The 15,249-nt window shown below is 35.4% G+C and overlaps 4 protein-coding genes across 5 annotated transcripts in view; 1 reads left to right on the top strand and 3 right to left on the bottom strand.

Annotated features, from left to right (window-relative positions):
* The window catches only part of LOC139844589 (uncharacterized), a 131,731-nt gene that overhangs the window by 17,332 nt on the left and 99,150 nt on the right, over positions 1-15,249 (top strand). The window lies entirely within an intron of this gene.
* LOC139842350 (uncharacterized) lies at positions 1,404-4,715 on the bottom strand. The gene is made up of 4 exons (XM_071832500.1): positions 4,377-4,715; positions 3,623-3,898; positions 3,352-3,489; positions 1,404-2,990 (listed from the first exon to the last, which is right to left on the bottom strand). The coding sequence occupies exons 1-4, from the start codon at positions 4,713-4,715 to the stop codon at positions 1,404-1,406; spliced, it is 2,340 nt and encodes a 779-aa protein (XP_071688601.1).
* LOC139839504 (uncharacterized) lies at positions 7,488-9,873 on the bottom strand. The gene has a single exon (XM_071829579.1). The coding sequence runs from the start codon at positions 9,176-9,178 to the stop codon at positions 7,835-7,837; it is 1,344 nt and encodes a 447-aa protein (XP_071685680.1). The 5' UTR covers positions 9,179-9,873; the 3' UTR covers positions 7,488-7,834.
* On the bottom strand, positions 13,061-14,764 carry LOC139839506 (OVARIAN TUMOR DOMAIN-containing deubiquitinating enzyme 4-like). 2 transcript variants are annotated; one of them, XM_071829580.1, is made up of 6 exons: positions 14,657-14,764; positions 14,348-14,469; positions 14,202-14,242; positions 14,014-14,112; positions 13,416-13,581; positions 13,061-13,319 (listed from the first exon to the last, which is right to left on the bottom strand). In XM_071829580.1, the coding sequence occupies exons 1-5, from the start codon at positions 14,721-14,723 to the stop codon at positions 13,431-13,433; spliced, it is 480 nt and encodes a 159-aa protein (XP_071685681.1). In that variant the 5' UTR covers positions 14,724-14,764; the 3' UTR covers positions 13,061-13,319; positions 13,416-13,430. The 2 variants fall into 2 exon arrangements, with proteins under 2 accessions (XP_071685681.1, XP_071685682.1); XM_071829581.1 differs by lacking the exon at positions 14,657-14,764 and adding an exon at positions 14,559-14,643.

The raw sequence follows: 15,249 nt of genomic DNA, 5'->3' as shown, positions 1-15,249 counted from the left end.
CGCACCAATCCCATACGGGACATGGACGGTAAAACCCCCCTCCTCCCCTTTACCACCCCAACGCGATGTGGGAAAGGTGTCATGGGTGAAACTTCGATGAAATTGTGGGTTAATATGTAGCCAACGGGGGTCGAACTCCTGACCTCCCCTAAAGGAGGCAGGCCACCAACATGCTAGACCACATCACAACTTCTGCTATCCGTGTGCATTATTAGACCAAAAGTTTGTTTATACACGTTCCTTACCAGTTGCAACAAACCTCGTACTTGTAACACTTGAACTGAAAGTTTGTTGCATGCCATTAGACCAAAAGCTCGTCTGGATAGATTCAAAATAAACCAATGTTTTCAGGGATTCATATCCTACTAGTACTTTTTTTTTTTGGATATGTCAAAGGTGTATACCCATAGCTAGGAAAATCTACGTGGGAGGGTATGTGTCAATTTTTTTTCTTTGAAAAGCATGTCTTGTGTTACTAGCTATATGCCTGGAACTTGCGGGCATAGGCCAACGGTTCACCTCATGTTATTGAGTTATGGGATAGGGAGAGGTCATGGGTTCGATCTTTATAGATGCCCCTGATTTCTTTAAACCAATTGATCACTAATACTGGTGGTATATATTGACTCTATAAGGAGGTTTTACCGGTCCGCACGATGGGATAAAGGCTTGTCCACATGCCCGTATGGTTTGTGTTTCGATGTCCCCTGGTTAGCGGTTCGGGTTTCCGCCCGAACGTGTGCGTGGGTGACAAATGAGAGTATTCGATGTAAAAATTGCCGTAAAAAAAAAAAAACTAGCTGTATGCCTGCATACCTACCGTCTATAAGTTTTCTACGTGAATCATTCTTGCAGGGTGTAAATGTAATGCAAATTATTCTGTTAAAAATCCGTTGATTATTTTAGTTAGACTATCAATAAAATTTATTTCATTAAATTTAATAACTAATTTTACTAAAATGGGGCGTTTGTGAGCGTTTGGCAATGTAAAACGCAGCAAAAAGGTGCGCTTGTGGCTTCTTATATATTATTTTAATTATTTTTCTATTTTTTAATCACTTTTTAATCCAACTTCCAATTATATTTGGCCAGATCACCCACAATACTCCTCAACAACCTTCCCCATTACAACCTCCGTCAGTGCCATAACCCGAAAAAAAACCCCTTATCCCACTCCACCTCAACGTTACCATTATCCGTGGTGTTACTGAATTTAACTTGAAAAAACTGAGATAAGTTGCCTCATACAAGAATTGAATAGTTTGTCATATCTAATCTCTAAGAAGTAATATAAGCTTAAAATTATAATGCGTACAAAAAGTTTAATCATATGTAAACATATGAATAAGAGCCATTGTGTACCTCCCAACATGTATACACATCACCCGCGTCACCCCAAATAATTACTTTCCAAAAATAGCTTCTTTTGTCACAAGTTTAATCCCCCTAACCCATAACTCAGCAACCTCAACACCACCCTCGCAAACAAAATGCACCTCTTTGTTCTTAGTTGTTATCACCCGAAACAACCCGGCTTCATCACCATCATTTTTCTTCCTCCGGTTCCACAACCCGGCTTCATCACCATCATTTTTCTTCCTCCGGTTCCACCTAAACGACGAGCTCGGACCCACCTCAGCCCGTTTACAAACAACATTCCGTCTACTCGATTTCCCCCATCTCAAAATTCCACTCCCTTCAACCATAACTAAACTTTTGTTATGTGGACTCCCTTTACCCTCATTACAATGTTTCTTGACCCGACCCCCACTTGAAACGAGCCCACGAGCCATATGGTCTAGTAGCACCCCTTCAGCATCGTTTCCGACACCATTTACACGCGATAACTTAAGTGCGGTCTCGTGTCTTGCATTTTCAATGTCACAAATTGCACCGTTTGAGATCAAAAGCTCACATATTTTCCCGTGTCCTTCTCTCGCGGCTAACATAAGTGGCGTGTGTCCATCACTATCAGGGGCATTTATGTCATTTTCACTATTTGTTAACGATTCCACTGCATCATAATCGCCCCTACAAACTGCACGATGAAGAGTGTAAAATCCATTGTTACACGAGTTGGGCGTACCCTTCATAACTCCATATTCGTGTATAACCTTTTCAAATGCACCACAATCGATATGTGCTTCGGATAAACTAATTCCGGTTTCACCATACTTGTTTTGAAGGTTAACATTTGCGCCTGCGTTAACAAGCAACCGAAACGCCTCAACGTGCCCATTTATAGCAGCTACCATAACCGCCGAGTACCCGTTTTCATCTTGTTCATCAAGGTCAACAACACCTGTTAGGTCAACAATCTTTTTCAACGATTCGATATCGTTTACTCGTGTAACAAACATCAAAGTGGAGAATGTTGAAGCATCGGTCGAGTAAAGAATCTTCCCGGATCGAACCACCTCTAAAATGACTTGCCTTAACCCGAGTGTCCATCTAACCGATCCAGCAATTGACTGAACACATTGGTTAGCCTTATTAACCAGCCCAAAATCAGCACCTGATCCTGCTAAGAGCTTAATACAGTCAACATATTTATGTCTCACACATATCATTAACGCGGTCTCCCCTGTTTCTGTTCTCGAGTCAAGATTACAACTTGCGTCAACCAAGTGGTTCAGAACCCCGTGATAACCTAACGTTGCAGCCAAATGGATTAACCGGAACCCACTTCCATGGATGGTTTGAACCGGTAGCTCCGGGTCAGCACCACATTTTAATAAAACATCAACCGCTTTTAGATTTGCACAAACTATAGCATGATGGATAATTGATCGTCCGAAATGAGGAACGTTTGGGGAGATATATTGCAGTAGCATGTTTAAGATTGTACCGGTTTCTTCAAAATATTCAACCGCACACCATGTAACACTGTATGGCTCAGCTAGTCCCGCACCTACTCGAAATTCTTCTCCCGTGGTCATGTCCCATGACCATGCTCCTAGGCTCACCTTGCTGTCGGTTCTCGCACCGGCCTGGTCAACAAACAACATTTCTCAGTATTATAAATTGACTCTTTTTTGATTTTGTATCCACACAAATAGGTTACTAACTTCAACCTATTTACTTATGAATGTAGCACTCGGAATTACTCGGTAAGTACTCGGTCAAACTTAGTCAAGTTTGGTCAAACTCGGCCAGACCTTGGGATTACTCGGAAAATCGGTCAAAATTTTGGAAATTCAGTCAAAATTGTTCAAATTCAAATTTAGTCGACATCCTAGTACTCCTAGACGAGTACTCCCTAAAAAGTCTCGACCGAGTACTCCATGAGTATCGAATTTAGTAACCTTGCGTATGCATATGAATGATTATGTCTTACTTATTGAACTTCACCTGCAAAAGAAGCCGAACAACGGAGATGTGCCTATTAACTGTGGCGGCAACAAGAGCGTTACAAGTCACATCGGTATGCAGAAAAGGCTTGGATGACCGAAGCGAAACTCGCGCCGTTCCATTGATGTCTATTCCACACTGCAATCATATAGAAACAGGTACATTACATTACAGTACATTACATTACATTACATCTCTTATACAAATAAATGTAGTTAGTTTGTTACTAAACATTGTAATGAAGTTTTATACAAGTTATAATAACATGTACATTTAAAAGTGTGTCAACAACATCCACAAATCCTCTACACGATGCGATGACTAAAGCATGAACTGCAACGTTAGGACGAATGAGGTCGGATTTTATTAAAGTTTTAGCCGGTCTGGCTGAACCGATGTGGCTAGCTTCGATCAAAGCCTCTTCACAAGCAAGTTGAGACGCTCCAGCTTCAAGTAACAACTCTAGTATCTCAACATGGTTTCCCCTAACTGCGGCCGTCGTTGCGTATCCACGGAACAATTTCTTGTTTACATTAGCCCCAAAGCTCTACAGTTTAGCATCAAAACAATTAAAATTAAAAATGAATTCATAACAATGGTGGTTTTCATTTTTTGAACTTAACTTGTTCAAGTTGCTTGTATATTGTATTGTATGGTATAGTAATAGTAACATATATTAAATTGAGTCTTAATTAAATAATAAGATGTTATGATTGATAATTTAATTAAACATTAACTCTGCAAATCTGACCAAACATTCAAAATTCAAATTCAGAAACCATCACTTTCATAATCCACTTAAAAATAACTAACAAGTGCCTCTAATTACAATGTTTTCTAAATTACTCAAACATTGAAAAAGGCATGAAATATTTCTGATAAAAATTTGTTCTAAATCTCAAGTTGAAAACTGCTAATTTCACTTCAATTTTTCACTTCAATTTCGATAATCAATCGAAAAAACATCAAAACGCAATAATCAGATAACTATCAATAACAAGTTCTTGATCAGCTGATGATCTTACCAGTAACTTTTTAACGAGTGTCGCATTTCCAGAATGAGCAGCAAGGAACAAAGCGGTAACATCAGTTTTAAACTCTTGAAACTCGAATCGAACCTCGGCTGCAGACTCATCATGTAACACAATCTCAGTCTTTTTTGAATTTAAACACACAGTTCCAACAAAGTTTACATCAACAAAAGTATCTGCTAAGCATTCAAATGCAACCTTCTGATCATTAACATGTGCAGCTTCCACAAGGCGTTGTGAGATCTTTTCTTCGTAATCTTCTACCGGAAATACTTGCTTCACGGCCAAGTATCCGGCACCGAATGTGGACCCACCGGAGTTGTACACCGTCATATTTTTTGGTATGTATGTATGTATGATGAGTGTTTATAGGAGCGAAAATAGTTGAGACATGGTGTGTTTATATAACCTGTTTTCTTAACCGCGTTTACATTTACATATTTACATATAATAATGTAACGGATATTTCTATACTTTGTTGACTGATTATTTCACGTTCATATATATTTTAAAGTATCTAATGTACATGCTTTAGATTAACTAAACATAACAAAAGGAAAAAACAAGTTAATATGAAAAATATAAGTTTGAATAAGTCATGGATTATATATTTCTTCCCCTTTAGCAAATTTGTTGAATAAACGTTATTTTTAACTCTATATTTAACGCAAATTTGACTGAAAATCTTTACGAAAAAAATGATTGAAAGTAATAAATGAGTAGGACTTGAAAAGATTAATTAGTTTTAAAGCAGAATCCTAAACGTAGCTCTACATTTAAATTTATCATATTTAACTTTTCAAACTCTGTTGAATTAATTTTAAAATATAACATTTCCTTTTTATCATCGACTTTTCTTATATAATTTTAATCTTAATGTTATTCATGACAACTCTTAGTAATAAATATGTGATTAATTTATAATTAGTATGCTTAATGTAGCCTAACGTTTATCATGTTCCTATTTTAACTTTTAAGTATGCTTAATGGATCTCAAATCGATCGCGAAAGCTTACAATTGATTAGAACCAATGGCTTCTCAATCCTAGCATCTACGACGACTGGCTAATCAGATAAATGGTCATTTTTAGGCTAAAACTTCGAATGTAATATTTTGTGTTGTTCGTTTGTTTTGAGTTTTCTGTAAGTGCCAAAAGCTTTTCTCCTCATAAGCTTTTGGCGAATGTAATAGTTCTAGTTTTCTTTAATAAAATGGTTGCTTTTCCAAAAAAAAAAAAAAAAAAAACACAAATAGTTAAAATAAATTACTCGTATGTTAAAAATAAATAACAATTGGAAGGAGGAAAGTAATAATTGTACTTATTTATATTAATATCTAGTAACAGTAAAGAGGATCATTTGAATTCGGTGAACAAGAAGGATGTTGGCGTTACATGACCGGATTAGGCCGGCTAGCTCTTATGTCATTCAAGTAAGATTATCCCTCATTATTAATTATTAATTATTAATTATTAATTATTATTTTAATCCTTACATACAAAAACTCATGCCTAATGGTGTAGTTTTAATTAATTTGAATTGTATTTTTGAATACGTGCTCACACTACAATCGGTCCCTCAAACAGACCCTCAACTTTACACTTTCTCGGGGGTAGAAAGTGTAATATTAAAATAAAAGAAACTAATTCCCCCGAATATATAACGGGCCCTATCTTCTTGCTCGGTGCGAGTTAAATTTTTCCGAGACCACCTTTCAACTCGAAAAAGTCTCACGAACCCAACGGGACTAACTATATGCCAAACAGACACTTTTTAAAAAACGCTTAACACAACGACAGCCTGTATCTTTCTGTTCGCCGCAAGTTAAATTTTTCCGACAGCACCGTTACACTCGAAATTTTTTTATGAACAAAACGAAACAAACTACATTCGAAACGGACACTTTTTAAAAAACGCTTAAGACAACGACATCTAAAACGACGCTTAAGACATGAGCCGTTTTCCCCTCTGTAAATACACAACGCTACGTTAAATATAAATACACAGGCCGAAAGCCCCCACCGCATCGCGCGGGCCGGATCCGGCCTAGTTTAAATTTAAATTAGAAATAAATAATTATTATTATTATTATTATCAAATAAAAATAACTATAAATATAAACTAATAAACAATTGAAGCAGAATCAGTATGATATTATATCTTTTTAGATAATTTTATTTTAAGTCATGGGCTAAACACATTATATGTTACATGTAAATACGAAATGATGAATTGTACCTTTTGATTCTATAAAATTGTTCATCAAATCAATTAGACACTGTTTACTTAATTCAGGCTTTTATAACTAACTAGTTGTGGAGCCCTCGCTTCGCGCCGGGGGCTCCGTTTTGAATGCGAGTTAAAAAAAAGTCTTGATCTATTTTGTAAAAAAGAATTTTTTTCGACATAACATTGAAGGGTTGTTCCTTTGTGAAAGTTGCTTCTTTTAGCGTTCGGGTTTAATTTAAAAAAAAAAAGTTAGTAAAGTGGGGGTTCGATTTGTATTTTAATAAAAGTTAGTGGGTTAAGTTTGTGAAATTTGAAAAAAATTTACGTATAAAGTGGGGGTTCGATTTGTATTTTAATAAAAGTTAGGGGGTTAAGTTTGTGAAAATTGAATATTAGTAAAAAAAATAAAAATTAGTAAAGTAGGGGTGCGATTTGTATTTTAATAAAAGGTAGGGGGTTAAGCTTGTGAAATTTGGGAAAGAATATACTTATAAAGTGGGGGTTCGATATGTATTTTAATGAAAGTTAGGGGGTTAAGTTGGTGGAAATTGAAAAAGGAATAGTACTATTCATTTCCCCTTTACCTTTTAGATATAAAAAAGTTAGTAAAGTGGGGGTTCGATTTATATTTTAATAAAAGTTAGTGGGTTAAGTTTGTGAAATTTGAAAAAAAATTACGTATAAAGTGGGGGTTCGATTTGTATTTTAATAAAAGTTAGGGGGTTAAGTTTGTGAAAATTGAATGTTAGTAAAAAAAAAAGTTAGTAAAGTGGGGATGCGATTTGTATATTAATGAAAGTTAGGGGTTAAGTTGGTGAAAATTAATAAAGGAATAGTACTATTCATTTCCCTTTTATGTTTTAGGTATAGGTATATAATAAAAATACGGTATTATTTTCCCATTTCAACCATATCATCAGCTCATGGGCACAAAATCAGCCTAATTGAGTTGGCTAATACAAATGACCCTAAACATGCCTCTAATAGGGAACCAAAACTATGTCTTGTAAACTTTAGCAGTGCATGATGGGTCATATGCTAAAGTTTAACATCCTGGAAATGTGCAACATACAGACTACCTTCTTATTTCAACACACTATCTAAAAATGTATTAGTACACTGTATGTATTATACAACAACGAGATACGAAATGGGCATATAAGGATCGAAACAAACTTCAGGCAAAATCACCTTACGTCGATCTGTATTTGTACCAGACCATATTAAAGTGCCGCTGACTCAAAAGAACTCAAAGCCTTGATGATGGATTCATAGACCTTAATTCCCTCCAAAAAAACCGTATCCTTCAAATACTCGTTATGATCGTGAAGTAATATCGGGGTGTTCTTCATAGGAGAAAACCCAAACGTCGGTATACCAAGCTGTCGCACATATCTAGCATCTGTAGTCGAAGCCAATATTTCCGGCTTCGAAAGTTTCCCGCCGCACGTTTCAACAGCATCCTTAAAAACCGTCCACCATGGATTCGATTCATTTGTAACAGTCATTAAAGGCCTTCCCTTTAAATCTCTCAAAGGTCCTTTTTCCAAAATATGAAAACTCATGTTCCTAATTGCTGGGGCCCATTCATCACTAATCCGTTTTTTCAACAAATCCGGATCAACGGTTGGTGGTAACCGAACATCGTAACCAGCTTCCGCCTCAGACGGTTGCATGTTCATCGCAAAGTTCCCGTCCCCGGATGAAATACCCGCTTTTAAATAAACCGGGTTTGCTGAAACAACCTCGGAGTTTGTAAAAATTCCGGCTTTAACCAAATCAAACTGATGTTCCCTAAATTTCGACACAACCTCGACGCTTTTCATTAAATTTTCCATCGCGCTATTATCGTACATTCGCGAACCGTGTCCCGGGACACCAATAGCTTTAATGACAATATGCCATGGTGCTCTGTCAGCATAAAAAACCCGGTACTGATAGTTAGGTGAAGCTTGTCCCTCGTCTAAAAAAAACCCAACGTTTAATTTTTTAAATTCGTTAGATTCTACGAATTTGGCCATCCCATCGAGCCCGCCAATTTCTTCTTCAGGCACATAACATATATGAACCGTTCGAACCGGTTTAAACTCAGGGTCTTTTTGAAGGATGTTTCTAATGGCTTCTAGGTACTGAATGGCGATGCATTTGTCATCCTGTGCACCTCGAGCGAAAATTTTCCCATCGTCCGTTTTGAAAGCGGAAAAAGGCGGGTGGGACCACTTTGCGGGTTCAGCTGGGACCGAATCGAGGTGAGAGTTTAAGAGGATGGATGGTAGGGACGGGTTTAAGCTGGGAAACGTGACTAAAAGGAGAGGTTTTTGCGGGGTGGTTAAGTAGATTGTTTGAGTTTGAAGATTGGGAATCGATTTGGCTAATGCGTCTAGATAGGAAACCGCAGTGATGTAGTCGGGGTTTGGGTGGGCCGTGTTTATTCTTAGGTATTGTTGAAAGTGTGTTATGGCGTCTTTGTGTACTAGTTGTGTTGTTGGTGAGACACGAGCTAAGAGGATTATTGTGAGTACAAGTAGGCGTACGAACTGATGGTTGTACCAAGTTGGTTTAACCATGGTTATAACTCTGTTAGCGATAACCTGAAATAATTAGCATTCAACAGTAGTTACATTTTTCATAAATTACATTTTTATAGCTCACCTTTTCAATAAGCTCATTAAATATATTTCAATCACACAAAGTTAGAATTTTGAGCTTTCATAAACATACCCTTTCACTCACAAATACCTCTTTAGTGCATAGGCTTATAAAGTGGGTTCAACAAAAGCACAACTCAGCTTTAAAAAACAGGGAATTTAACAAGCTAAAACACAACAAGCAGTAAGCAATTACCAAAACTGTTACTAATTTATTTAAATAAGATTATATAAAAATCAATAAAGTTAGCGGCTAAACTACAGTACTTAATGAGCTTAAACCAAAAAAGTCAACAGTGAATCAGAAAGCATATGTTACATTGAAATTGTAGTAGTTTAGTAAAGCAAGCATATATATAGTTATAAACCTATAAAATACAAACCCTAGAAATAACAAAATTGATAATTTAATATTTGTGGTTTTTAATACCTGTGATTAGTTGTTGTTGCTGATGATGATGGTGTTAGAAGACCGGATCCCGGAGGTGGACTGACACCACCGGTGAGTCGCCGAAATCGAACAGGGAAGTAAGAGATGAAGCACGTGAGATAATTCTGATGAAACAGTACCTAATAACGATTAATATGGGTAGCTTATCAATTTTAGTTTTATTTACAGCTATTAGTTCACCCGAGGAGACGCACCAGTTGCAATCATCTTTAGTTTTGACTATGGTGACGCAGTGATAATAGCCCCGCTCCCATCGTTGCCCGAAAGGAAATCTTGAAACCGATCCAAGAGCACGACCAAATCGTCTTTTTTCTTTTTTTCTTTTTTCCTATAAATATTTACTCACTTTCAACTCATTTTTCTCCACCACTTTTATATCTATCTTTTTTTTCCATTCGATATCAAGCAATATTTGTCTTTTAATTTTTAATAACAATGTCATCTTCGAGTTCGTCGGACGATTTTACAAACTATACGCACGACACCTTAGATGAGCTTAATTTTTCAAACGATGATGGTTCAAATTCCCGTCGTTACATACGTCGTGATCATTATGGTGCACATGATCGTTTAATGGACGATTATTTTTGTCGAGGGTTGCAAATATACGGATGAAAATTTCAATCTACGGTTCCGGATACGGCAACATGTTTTTCTAAGAATTATGGATGATACTAGTGAAATGACTCGTGAAACCACGGGTGTGTTTAAACGAAATAGTTTAATGATATGTTTTAGTTATTAAGTGAATGTAAATGCTAAAGTCATTCAGTTTAAGGACCCATGGTACTACAGATTCTGACTAAAAAATTTGTCGTTGTTTTTACGAACATGTTGAGACATGTATTTTCACATACATATTAACTAATTAATCCCGTAAAGAGAATCCGTATTTGAATATTAATAATTTATTAATAAAAAATAATAATTATAATTATAATAATTAAAATAAATAACAATAATAAATTGAATATTTATATTTTTAATAATAATTAATAATTATTAGTAATAACAAAGGCCTTGAAACTTTTTTAAAGATTAAAATACAATTATTATATAAGGTTGTATAGTATTTTTCAAAATTTGTACATGTGTTCATTGAGTGTTTTGTAAAGATTGTACATGTTGTTTTAAAATTTATACATATGATCATGAGGTGTTATAAAATTGTACATAATACTTCAAATATTGTATATATGTTCATGCGGTGTGTTACCATAAGGTTGTACATAATGTTTCAAATATGTTAATGGGGTTTTATCATAATGTTGTACATAATGATTCATATATTGTATAATTAATATGTTAATATTTTTATTAAAAAAATTAATTATATTAATGACATTATCATGAGGGGCTTATAATTTTTCTTTTTCTTTTTGAATTTTTTTAAGCTTAGATAATCTTTATTTATAATATCATCATTTTAGAGATTTAATTGATAGTATAGATTCTAAGCTACTCCACAATTCCATTACTGTCATATTTTAGATGGTTTCAGATGAGACAAGATTAACGTGGCAAATGGAGTATTAGTACGCATTTGAAGATTACCGCCACACTACGTCAGCTAGCATATGATTATACACCAGATGCATTTGATGAGTATTTGCAAAAGTCCGAACGTGTTGCCCAGGAGTCTTTGCTCAACCTTACAGAATGCATCATTATTTGTATGCAAATGACTACCTAAGAGAGCAACGAGGCATGACATTGAAGAATTGTACGCGGCTCATGAAGAGATTCATGGTTTTTCGGGAATGATGAGTAGCATAGATTGTATGCACTGGGCGTGGGCAAAATGTCTAGTTGCTTGGAGAGGCCAATATATACGAGGCGATCACAGTCACTCAAACTATTATGCTTGAATCCGTTACCTCGTATGATAATTGGATTTGGCAAGCGTTTTTTGGTGTGTCGGGGTCAAACAACTACTTAAATGTCTTATATACTAGTCCTTTGTCCAACTCAATGCTTGTCGAAGACATGCCAGACATCCCTTATCATGTAAACCGTGTGGAGTACAAAATAGGCTACTAATTAGCAGACGGGATTTATCCAACATGGGCATCATTTGTCAAGGCATTTTTAAGCGACGTTGATGACAAGCGTGTTTACTTTTCAAAGAAACAAGTCGCGGCTCGCAAAGTTGTTGAAAGAACTTTTGGGATTCTACATGGGCATTGGCATATTCTACAACAACTGGCAAGAGCTTACGGGGTTAACCAAATGAAACGTCTTATGTATACGTGCATAATACTACACAATATGATTATTGAAGACAATGGTTACAACATATATGAGAATGATTGGGTTTATAAACCGGTTCAAAATATGCAACGTACTTGGACCGAAAAATTAAAATATAAAAATGGACACTGAAATAGACATGCACCTCCAACAAGTCCATTTCAGTGTCCAAAACGGAAGTCGAAATGGACAATGAGAAATTGACATGGACACCCTGTGCTCAATAATCAAACTCGTAAAACTGGTAAACTTTGTATATAAGATAACCTGATATTTAATGGTTTATCACATGGTTTACACGCATAAATTCATCATTTCTATATGGAGGAAACACTTGAAACATAGGAAAATAGTATTAAAAGTATTTTTTTAAAATAATTATCCATTAAGCGTTTTCCATCTAGATTAACAAATAAATCACACATCAGGCCGCCCAACATCATGCGTAAGCCCTGAAGGCTTCCTTTTATGCTTAAGCCCTAAAAAGAAGACGTGAGCCGTACACATGCCACGCCAGCGTAGAGCACAATGTCGGTTACACATTTCTCACATAAATCAATCAATAACAGCATGATATGTGTCTCCGAATATCACAGAGCACTCATGCCTATAAATGGGCTACCTGGACCATCACTTTACAACTAATTGTGCTTGTAGCAAAGATCACATTTTTTCTCCCACATAGTAGTTTCTCTCTCTCTCTAGAACATCAATATTTAGCTCCAGAGCGCTAGACGGACCAACTCATAGTTTGGCTCCACGAGATTGATAAAGTCACACCACGGTATTCTGGCCGTGAACCGGGTCTGCAGGGATTTTTCCCGAGAAAAAACATCAATCAACAATTTACCTCATCACACTAAGTAGTTCTAGTTCTAGTATTGTACTGGTACTTCTTAGCCGCTAGACGGAAATAGGTATCAACAATATTGAAAAATCATTATCATCCCGAATTTCAAAGCCACTACAGAAATTCAGCACAAGATTCTTAGGAGAAAAAAATTCATAATGAAAGAAAAAGAAACTAAGTTTGTCTTTTGTGTTCATAGAAAATATTTACAGAGTATTACCATCAAAGAACCAAAAAACAATTTCTGTCTCCGTAAGTACCATCCATCCATATGAATTAAATATATATATTTATAGAATACTACTCATTAGAAATAAGTAGAACACCTTAGTGTGACCCTATTACAGACACCTTACAACTTTCCATGGAAATGGTCAAGAAAGAAATTAAGTGTACATTAGGGGGCTTAAAATGACTGTAAGATTTGACTCGTTTGTAAATCATCTTGATAAACTTCGAACGCTCATCTGAATCTTCAAACGTCGTTCACAAATTATCATGTATTGTATCTGAAAAATGCAACCATAAGAATGCTCATCCTGTTATTCTTATTATGAAACATAAACACAAAACAAGCAATTTACAAAGATGTTATGAAAGGATACCTTAGTTGTAACATATCAGCTTAAAGGAGTCTTTAAAAGATCATAGTGTCCGTAATCATGATAAAGAACACTAACTGGGCTTTCGCTCCCATACTCTTGTCCGTATTGTGCTATAACCTTGATAGAATTTGACTTCTTATCCCTCATATAAACCTTGATAGGTACCCTGCAAACAGAGGATAAAATCTAGCAAAATAGCTTCAGAAAACGCGCATCATATAAACATTTATCATAACCATCCCAACATAGCATGGTGGCTGGGACTGAATATATTCAGGTTTGATGTTCAAATCTCACTTAAAACATAACTTTGGTGGCCAGTGAAAATGTTTGGAAACGGTCACGGATAACTCGGTTAGACCGTGTACATCTGTAAAAAAAAAAAAAAAAAGTAGCCTGAATGGAGAATACCTTATCTGTTTATAAACATGTATCATAGACTTCATATATTTAGTAAATGAATGCTTCATATCAGATTGCTAACAGTTAAAAATATCTTTTTTAGTTGAGATGCAAACATAAAGTTGCATCATAATATCATATTAAAGACTTAAAATAAAAGTATATCAGATGAATCATATATAGTTGAGATACATACTTAAGGACATGTGAGGACATAAGCAGTTCTGGTTCCCCACCCCAGACTTGTGACCGTTTCATATATGAGATATACGTCTGAAAATCGCCTTCAACAAACCTGAAAATTGAAAAACCGTAGTCTGATACATGTATTTGCTAATAACGATTAGTAACCAAACATATTTGTTGAACTAAGTGTCATCTTACCATTCGGTTTCATTTCGTCTCTTGATCAACTCATTTACAACCTATTTATGATTTGCAACCGAGCATCCAATTAAAATCTTATTATCCATTTCTGGATCAAGATGTGAACATTGATAATAGTAACATACATTTGTAAATTTGAGTACCTTGTTTCTTAGGTCATCAGCAAGTTGTTGCATAACGTTCTCTGATGGAACTTGCTTACCTGATCTCAAACGAGCACCAAGTACAACAGATCGAAACAAGCATCTTCCATCTCCACGAATACCTGCTCATCAAACTGTAACTATAAATCTCTTCAACAAATTGTCAAATTGTATATAAGATTTTAACTTCATACGAGACAACAACACGTACTGATCACACCCAAATCAGTTGGGAACAAATTATTTATAAGTTTAGACATGAATGTAACCAAAATTTAGATTGAAACTTATTAATTACTAATATTTTACCTGCTAGGAATTGAAGGAGAATATGATGTTTGGACAGTTGAAAGTGGAATGATAGAACTGGAATCATATTCCATATCTTATGTGTGGTGAATTGTTTTTTTGTATGGTTTGTATTCATTTAACCTAAGTTGGCTACTTTCGTTTTTATTCCTTTCATGTCATTAACTAGTTTTGGAAATTTGTTTTAAAATTGAACACTAATAGGTATGATATGGCTCAACTAAGTTATATTCCCGTTTCAAATTCGATATCAAGAAAATGAATACTAATACACTTCACCACTTATCACTAATATATACACATTTGTCCATTTCAGAACTTGAACGCTTAACCTCATAATTGAAAAGTGTGATATTGCTAAATCAATGGCCTTTGATACAAAGTTGTAAATTAAAACTCAAAGAAACATCCTCCTTAACTTTTAAGAACTTTGTCCAAATCTATTGTCTAAAATCACACGAGTAACTACCGATAGGGGTGTTTATCAATCGGTTTTCTCGATTTATTCAATTAAATTTGTTTGATTTTCAAAGTTTTGGTAGTAAAACTTAAAACCGAATTAAAATCGAATTTAAAATTTGAAACGAAAACTA

This window comes from Rutidosis leptorrhynchoides, chromosome 4 (genome assembly GCF_046630445.1).
Source record: "Rutidosis leptorrhynchoides isolate AG116_Rl617_1_P2 chromosome 4, CSIRO_AGI_Rlap_v1, whole genome shotgun sequence".
Classification (NCBI taxonomy): Eukaryota; Viridiplantae; Streptophyta; class Magnoliopsida; order Asterales; family Asteraceae; genus Rutidosis; species Rutidosis leptorrhynchoides.
This window is presented reverse-complemented; position numbering and strand designations above follow the sequence as displayed.

Bases quoted from the DNA above. Each gene is read 5' to 3' on its own strand.
- LOC139842350 (XM_071832500.1), bottom strand. From the start codon at position 4,715: ATGACGGTGTACAACTCCGGTGGGTCCACATTCGGTGCCGGATACTTG. The intron at 3,899-4,376 runs GTAAGATCATCA...GCTAAACTGTAG, and splicing joins CACTCGTTAAAAAGTTACTG to AGCTTTGGGGCTAATGTAAA. The intron at 2,991-3,351 runs GTGAAGTTCAAT...TTTGTTGACCAG, and splicing joins TTGTTCGGCTTCTTTTGCAG to GCCGGTGCGAGAACCGACAG.
- LOC139839504 (XM_071829579.1), bottom strand. From the start codon at position 9,178: ATGGTTAAACCAACTTGGTACAACCATCAGTTCGTACGCCTACTTGTA.
- LOC139839506 (XM_071829580.1), bottom strand. From the start codon at position 14,723: ATGATTCCAGTTCTATCATTCCACTTTCAACTGTCCAAACATCATATT. The intron at 14,470-14,656 runs GTAAAATATTAG...TTTGATGAGCAG, and splicing joins TCTCCTTCAATTCCTAGCAG to GTATTCGTGGAGATGGAAGA. The intron at 13,582-14,013 runs GTATGTATCTCA...CTCTGTTTGCAG, and splicing joins ATGTCCTCACATGTCCTTAA to GGTACCTATCAAGGTTTATA.